The 8166-nt window shown below is 46.9% G+C and overlaps 2 protein-coding genes across 2 annotated transcripts; both read left to right on the top strand.

Moving 5' to 3' along the window:
- The first annotated feature begins 286 nt into the window (after positions 1 to 286).
- Positions 287 to 1504, top strand: LOC112164078. The gene is made up of 2 exons (XM_024300318.2): positions 287 to 743; positions 879 to 1504. The coding sequence occupies exons 1-2, from the start codon at positions 287 to 289 to the stop codon at positions 1502 to 1504; spliced, it is 1083 nt and encodes a 360-aa protein (XP_024156086.2).
- Positions 1505 to 2255: 751 nt separating this feature from the next.
- Positions 2256 to 2930, top strand: LOC112164077. Its single transcript, XM_024300317.1, has one exon. It carries the CDS (start codon positions 2256 to 2258, stop codon positions 2928 to 2930), a length of 675 nt encoding a protein of 224 aa, XP_024156085.1.
- The last annotated feature ends 5236 nt before the right edge of the window (positions 2931 to 8166 follow it).

Genomic DNA, 8166 nt, shown 5'->3' with positions numbered 1-8166 from the left:
CGAACTGTTGTCTTTCATGGATGGTACAGCGGGATATCACCAGATTCCTGTCACGGAAGAAGATAGACACAAGATCGCATTCCGCTGCCCTGGGTTTGCAGGAGTTTTTGAATATGTGGTCATGCCTTTTGGACTGAAGAATGCGGGAGCAACATATCAGAGAGCCATGAACCTGATCTTCCACGACATACTTGGGAAGATCTTAGAGGTTTACATTGATGATGTCGTCGTGAAGTCTAAGAAGAGTGGAGATCACTTCACGGATCTCAGAAAAATTTTCGAGCACATGCAGCTACACAAGCTCAAGATGAATCCCGCCAAGTGCGTTTTTGGAGTTCAGGCTGGAGATTTCCTGGGATTCATTGTCCATCAAAGAGGCATTGAGGTCCCTGAGGATAAAGCAAACGCGGTCATCAATGCATCTCCCCCGCGAACGAAGAAAGAGTTACAGCGACTACTGGGTAGGATCAACTTTTTGCGACGATTCATTTCTAACTCTTCAAGCAAAATCCATCCGTTTTCCCCACTGTTGAACTTGCAAGGACAGAATGAGTTTGTGTGGGAACCTAAACATCAAGAGGCTTTCAACAAAATCAAGGCCTATCTGGCGAGCCCGCCAGTGCTTGTTCCTCCTAGAGCGGGATTTCCATTAAAGTTGTATGTTTCAGCAGCTGAGGCTTCCATTGACAGCCTCCTCGCTCAGGATGATGCAAATGGTGTTGAACACGCCATCTTTTACCTCAGTAGGACACTCACAGATTGCAAAACAAGGTACACTCCAATGGAAAAGCTGTGTCTTACATTATACTTCTCAGCATGCAAGTTGCGGCATTACATGTTGTCCTTTACTACTTGCATCATTGCTCAAACCGATCTAGTCAAATATATGCTGTTGCGACCTATCTTGAGAGGCCGTATTGGCAAGTGGGTGCTCGCATTATCAGAATTCTCCCTACAGTATGTGCCACAGAAAGCAGTAAAGGGGCAAGCCATAGCAGACTTTCTGGCACATCACCTTATGCTGGATGTCCCCGCGGTTAGAGATTTAGAGGTCGCTGCCACAACTTTAGATCGCCCGGATTTAGCGTGCTTGCCAGAGTACGCCGCGCTTTATCAAGCCACAATCTCACTCCAGCCTTGGGTGTTATATTTTGACGGGTCAAGAACAGATACGCTAGCAGGAGCATGGATTGTCTTGGAAAACCTGGCCGGCGATCGATTTTCCTACTCTTTCCAGTTGGAGTTCCAGTGTACCAATAACCAAGTAGAGTATGAGGGCCTCATTATAGGCCTAGAAGTACTACTGGAAATGGAAATCAGAGATGTACAAATACTTGGCGATTCTCTCTTGGTTATCAATCAGTTGTGCAACGAGTTTAGATGCAATAGCTTCACGTTGGTTCCTTATTGGAACAGGGCATTAGACCTGTTGGACCAGTTTGATAACATACATCTAGAGTACATTCCTTGCGAGCGAAATTTTGCAGTGAACGAGTTGGCCTAACTGGCAACAGGGGTAACATTGAGCTATGGCGTGCGGGAGAGAATCCTTAAAGTTGAGCATCGCACGCTTCCTTCATGGATGGCGAGAAGAGATCCTCCAGATGATACCTCAGTCGCGACCTTGGAACCCATTGACTTGGATTGGCACATCCCTTTGATCGCTTATCTCAAGCAGCCAGATCCCACTGCCGACAGGAAGATTCGTTTTCTTGCACTAAATTACTTTCTTAGAGGTGACGAGCTGCGACGACGTGGCGAAGATGGCATAGACTTCAGATGTGTTTATGGCTGCGAAGCGAAACAACTCATGCGGGAAGTTCATTCCAGCATTTGCGGTGCTCACCAAGCAGGTCCAAAGAAGCGATGGTTGCTCAGACGACATGGATATTTTTGGCCCAGTATCTTGAAGGATTGCATCGCATTCGCTAAAGGTTGTTTGGACTGCCAAGCTCATGGGCCGGTCCAGCATGTCCCTAATGTTCCAATGCAACCCATTATTAAGCCTTGGCCCGCAAGAGGATGGGCGCTAGATTTAATTGGGATGATTCACCCACATTCATCACTTCAGCACAAGTTCATCATCATCGCGACCGATTTCTTTACAAAATGGGTCGAAGCAGAACCTTTGAAAGAAGCATGTGGTGGTACGTTGCGACAATTCCTATTTAGGAACATCATATGTAGATTTGGTATCCCAGAAGTTTTTGTTTCGGACCGGGGGGGGGGGGGGGGGGGGGGGGGGGGCAGCTTTCATGGGTGGTGAAGTTGATAAACTGGCAAAGGAATGGGGAATACAGTTCGTCCATTCCAGTCCTTATTATGCTCAATCTAACGGTCAAGCGGAGGCCAGCAACAAAATCATCATCACTTTGCTGAAGAAAATGTTGGAAGCTAATCCGCGACAATGGCATGAGACCCTTTATGAGACACTTTGGGCCTACCGCACATCGAAGCGAAATCCCACCGCGACTACACCTTATGCTTTGATGTTTGGCCATGACGCAGTCCTACCTTTGGAAGTCAACGTCCAATCATTACGAATCCAAGAGCAACATCATCTCATTGGAGAAGACTACGTTCAGGCTATGTGGCAGGAACATGAAGACCTTAGCGAAAAGCGCTTGGAGGATTTAGATAGTTTGGTCATGGAAAAGCAACGAGTCGCTCGAGCCTATGACAAGCGAACAAGGGGAAGGAATTACAGCGAAGGAGAGTTGGTTTGGAAAGCAGTTCTCCCGCTTGGCGAAAAATTAGATGGTCGCGGCAAATGGACTCCAAGATGGGAAGGCCCGTACATCATTTATAAAATCTTAAGGAAAGGAGCTTTTCATCTCAAGGACCTGGATAGAGATGTCCATCATAACCCTATTAATGGGAGATACTTGAAGAAATACTTTCTCAATGTCTGGGACGCGGAGGAGTCGTAGACAGTTTATTCGCATAAGACATGGAGGACAATTCTAGTGTTCCTACTCTTGCAAAGCCCATTCATGAAGGCCTGTTTTTGAGGCCCATAATCATTTCTTTGCTATGCCTAGCAACACTAGGGGGCAACACTATACAATACTAAGCCCATTTAGCCTAAAAAAAAAAAGTCATAAATACAATTCTTTGGGGGCAATTCTAAGTGTCCCTACACTCGCGAAGCTACTAAGCCAGTCAGCGGCTCCGGAAACTTTTTCCAGCTTTGCCCTTTCAGGAAAGGCTGAGCTCAAGGGAAATGTAAGAGCCACCACCGTGACCACCACCTCCGTCGGAAGTAGTCTTCATATCGCCAAAGATGTCCTCACCGTGCATGGGAAACAGTAGAAGGGTTTTAATCTCCTGGTGATCTTCTCCTCGTTGTTCCATGATGGATCCACCAACATCAGCAGAACTAGTTGACCTAAAATTGAGATTAATGGATCCAGCAACAAGCCCTGATCTTTGCTTGGGCACTTGAACATCCGAAGTGAGCTTTTTCTTTTTCAGCTTCTCCCGAGCCCTTTGATTCTGGAACCAATAAAAGACGTTCTTGTTCTCGATCTGTCCGTACCATTTTAGCTGGAGAGTGATCCTCTGACCCTGCTCTACAGTGGGGGACTTAACTCCTTTGTCATCGTAAAGCTCCTTGAGGATTCTTATCTGATCTGTAGTAGGAAGCCACCTGGTATTACTCTGCTTGCAATACATGTTAGGACTACTCTTGGCTGCTTTGTTGCTTCCTCCATCCACGGTTGGATGCCGGTTTTGTGGTTCCATTGATGATGGATTGAGAGAATGTGAGAATGGAAGAGTGATAATGATAAGCAATTAAGAAAGATTGCTGTTGATGAAACGATTTTGGGATTGGAAATTTGGGTTCATAATATGGGGGAAGATATAGGCATGCAAATGTCCACCCTTGGATGGACGGTCAAAGAGAAGAGTCAAGTGTCAGTAAAGCGTGATTAAGGTTGCCCTAAATTTCGAAAAAGAAGGAATTATTAGCGCGTGAGGGAACCGAACGGTTTTCGAGGATGTAACTATTCCATTTTCAATATTATCTTCTCACGGTGGAGTTTTCAACAGCTAATTAATGCGAATTGAGTTGGGGCCAGCAAGTGGATCCAAAAGATAAATATTTTCTCAAAACCCTCGTCGCGAGGCTCGATTTGACGCAGAACATATTTTAAAAGTTCATATTATTTTAAATATACAACTATGGGGGCCTATATTTGAGGCTTTGCGAGAAACAATTATTGGCTTCTCACGGATATTGGAGTATCAGGATAAGAAAATATTATTGTATTCATAAAGTGGCTGTGCAACCAAAAGCAGTACATTCATTACAAAGCCAAAAGTGGCTAGAATACAAAACAGGAATCTTCAGATATCTTCTGAATCTTTTCTCAAGTGGAAGCAGCTATGGAATCCAACGTCGGATTGAGCCACGCCATTATCTCAAGGAGGGCAGACTTCAGGGAAGGAAAAAGAGGAGTAACGGAGCCCCCGCGCCCTCTTTACGTGGAAACGGCAGAGGAATACAACATAGGCTTGGCCAACGCCAGTATCCATGAGAAGGGGAGACTCCAGTAAAAGAAAATGGAGCCTCCAAGCCCCCTCAATTGGAAGCAGGTATGGAATCCAACGCCGGGTTGAGCCGCGCATTATCTCAAGGAGGGGCAGAGAGTGAAGGAACCGAATATCAGCTTGAGTCTCTACACCCCCTCTAGCCTTGGTAACCACCATTAGTTGGACGTGAAGTATAGGAACAGCCATTCTGTAGCTTGAACCCATTCCTTCAAAGAGTCCATCCCTTCTCATCCCTCCAAGATTCTATCAAGAAGAGAAAGGGGGAGAAGGAGGTGAGAACCAAAGCCCCTTCCATCTGGAGGGCACAACACGGGCCGGGTCCAGAAGGAAGGAAACAGAGGAGGAAAGACGAACCTCAATTTGGCTTCCCTCCCTTCCCCGATTTGCTCCAAGTGGGGGATCCTAATAAAGATGGTCTCGCACGATCGTGGATCTCACACTCAGAGCCCCCTCGTGTTTCTAAACTAATCTGAAGCGTGGCATTGTTGTTGCAAAATTCCAGAAAGGTGAAACAAGGGGTTGCCTAAGATTACGCCATAAGGCCTAACCCAGGCTTAAGATTACGCCATAAAGCCTAAAATTTAGAGGCTAAAGGTCATTTCATGAGGGGAAGATTTGTGAAGAACGAGAAAGAGAAGCAAGGACTGAAAGGCCATTTCTTGAATGTTTCAGAAAATTTGTTGTGAGTATTCCTTGCCCAAAATACAACTATTTAAAGGGACTTCAGGAAAATCCCCACCCTTGGATGGATGGTTAAAGAGTCAAACCGATGTCAGTAAATCAAGATTAGTGATTCCAAATCTCGGGAAAAAAAGGACTAGTAGCATGTGAGGAGCGGTTTTTGAGGAGTTAGCTATTAAAAGAAGGGATTATTGGCATTTGAGGAGACCGACCAGTTTATGAGGGGGCCTACAAAGATTGGCCTGCAAAGCTCAATTTCAAACAAAGTTCCTCCATGTGGCGTTTCGCCGCAATGGCACCAGCTTCGGCTTGAGTGGCCCGATCTCTAATACGGGCCAGATTGCGGCCCATTTCTGCAGAAGCAACCAAAGGTTCATCGAGTTGAGCTTCTTCTGCAACAATCGCATTCTCAACAAAGGCTAAATGAGCTTGAAGGTCCTTGATCTGAAGTTTGAAGTCGGACCTTTGGATTTGTAGTTCCCACAGGCGGATGGCTCGTTCATTTAAAATATCGCGGGAGATGTCCATTTCTCGAGAGATACTATTCAAAGCCTCTTGAGCGTCGTGAGCCTGGGTGTTCGCGGCCGATTAACTTCGGCGGGCCATATCAAGTTCATTCAGCAGAGAGTCAATAGCACTAAATTGCCACGGAGTCAAAATCTTCTCCTGGCGAAGATACCTTAGAGCTTCCAAGACTCGCAGAAGGATGTCAGTCTCCAATACCCGAGGACCCAGATGTTCGTGAAGCACCATCTTAGCCTCATCCACAGCAGAAGGAGGAGTTACCTCCAACACCCTCATCAATCTCTCGAATCTGGTAGGAGGAGGAGGCGGCAAAGGCGCCACAGGATCACGAACCACCAATGCAAAAGGGTGGACAACTTCCTCAGTTTCTTCATCTTCAACAGGTTGGTCTGTCCCTTCAGCCTCAGGGGAATCTGGAAACTCAACTCGCGGCTCACCATGGGTAAGTGGAGCAGATTCAAGCACAGAGCCCTCAACTTCGACGGTTGTCTCATTTGTTCGCGAGACTTGGGGGGCACCACCACCGTTAGTATCATTTTCCATCTCTGGGGCGACTGTCCCGCCGATAAGACCAGCAGCGTTTGCAGCCACCTCCTCGGTACAAACAGAATCTTAGTCAGGTTTAGAAATATCAGAGAGCAGAGTTGGATCTAAAGGGAAATGGAAAGTATTGGCCAAACAGTGGCTTACCTCTCAAGCTATCGGGTCAATATCTGGTACGTGGTCACCAAGAGGAAGAGGCCCCGCCTCATTCACCTCTTGAACCTCTAGTGCCGCGAGAATCTCTGTCATCATCAGTTCCTCATAAGCGGCAGAAGTCTCAGAGTGGCTTTCCACGCTTTCATCCTCCGAGGAGTCGTCATCAAAGATCGTTATTAGAATGGTAGGACCTGGCAGATGCTCTGTAGTGGGAGATGGGAGAGGTGCCACAGGGTTAGTTGATGCATGAACTAGCGAGAGAATTGGCTCTTTTGTAGTGGCTGAGGATCCAGCCTCACTCAGGCTAGAGGGATCAGTGGTCCTTTGACGAACCTGTCAAAAGATACATAGTGAAAATCCTGCCCAGATTTTAAAATTTAAATAGGATAAGACGGGGTCGGAGTTTACCAGTCGCATTCCAGAGGTTCATCATCTTCAAAACTCTCTTCGACGAATTGAGCTCAATCGCGTTTGCAAGCAAAGACAGCAGTGGCCTGTACGAGAAAAGAGTCATAACTCAAAAGGGGGGGAAGCACCAAATATACAAGTTTGGGATCGTTCTTAACCAAATTACCTCAGCAGGATCTTCATCATGCGAAGACTCTCCCTCAGAAGTCTCCTCTGCTATTGCCTTTTGTTTCCCAGCCTGAACAGAGGATGTCCTGCTCCGGGTAGTTTGCTGCAAAACACACTCAGGAATAAGAGGGGGAAAATCAACACAAGGAAATGGAATGGTGAAGAAAGACAAAAACTTACTGTTGCCCTAGGCTCGTGGATTTGTATCCCCGGACGCAACGAGAGAGAAGGTAGAATAGGTCGCGGGGGTTGTTCTGCAAGTTTGGAGACACACTCAAGAATCTCACGGTCCTCCGGACCAGGGCTACTCATGCCACAAAAGATCAGGACGAAGAGTTCGTCATGTGGCAGGTCCCAACAGTTCACTGACACTTCTTTCCACCAATCAACATAGTCATCATCGACATCGTTGAGGGGGTATAGCGCTCTGACCCAAGGAGGAATCACTATCAAAGTAAACTGACTCTGAAAAGGGGCAGACCCAGGCAGGGCTAATCTCCGCCAAGAGGTGTAGTAATTGGCAGAATCAACCAAAGGCCAGGGTACCAACTGGGCCAACCCAAATTGGCGAGCAAAGTGGTTAGGGGCGTAGAGCTCGTAACTTACGCGATCAGTGGCAAGACGAATATCCAAGCAGGAGATGGCGCGACGAAAGGCCAGGAGGGCTCTTTCACTATGATCCCGTCCACTGGGCAGAAAGCCATCATCAAGGGGAGGAGGGAATCGCCTAAAAAGGACTATTTTTGGGTCCAGCATCTCTCCCAGCAAGTACAAGTAAATAAAACACTTGAAGTAGGGTGGAGCTCGATACCTTAAGTTGCGGCAAAGCCAGTTCCCCAAAAGGGAATCAACTGGAGGTTCCTTTGGAATATCGCCGCGACGGAAGAGAGTGAAATAAATCTGCAGCCAAAAGGCAAGGATCCAGAAGGGGCCACTAATGTCTGTATCAAATAGGCACATTACGGCTCTACAAAGGGAGCGATATAACGCACCCAATACAGGTTGCCCAAGGCCAACGCAAATACCATTGTAGAGAGCAGTGGCCAGAGAATTTCAGGGCCCAGTAGGTTTGTTGGAAGAAGTGCAAAAGATAAATTTGCAAAGCCAGAATTCCAGGAATGCGATACC

Source organism: Rosa chinensis, chromosome 5, assembly GCF_002994745.2.
Source record: "Rosa chinensis cultivar Old Blush chromosome 5, RchiOBHm-V2, whole genome shotgun sequence".
NCBI classification, from domain to species: Eukaryota; Viridiplantae; Streptophyta; class Magnoliopsida; order Rosales; family Rosaceae; genus Rosa; species Rosa chinensis.
Note: the sequence above shows the minus strand (reverse complement) of the source record. Positions and strands in the feature narration are given on the sequence as shown.

Bases quoted from the DNA above. Each gene is read 5' to 3' on its own strand.
- LOC112164078 (XM_024300318.2), top strand. From the start codon at position 287: ATGCAGCTACACAAGCTCAAGATGAATCCCGCCAAGTGCGTTTTTGGA. The intron at 744-878 runs GTAGGACACTCA...AAACCGATCTAG, and splicing joins ACACGCCATCTTTTACCTCA to TCAAATATATGCTGTTGCGA.
- LOC112164077 (XM_024300317.1), top strand. From the start codon at position 2,256: ATGGGTGGTGAAGTTGATAAACTGGCAAAGGAATGGGGAATACAGTTC.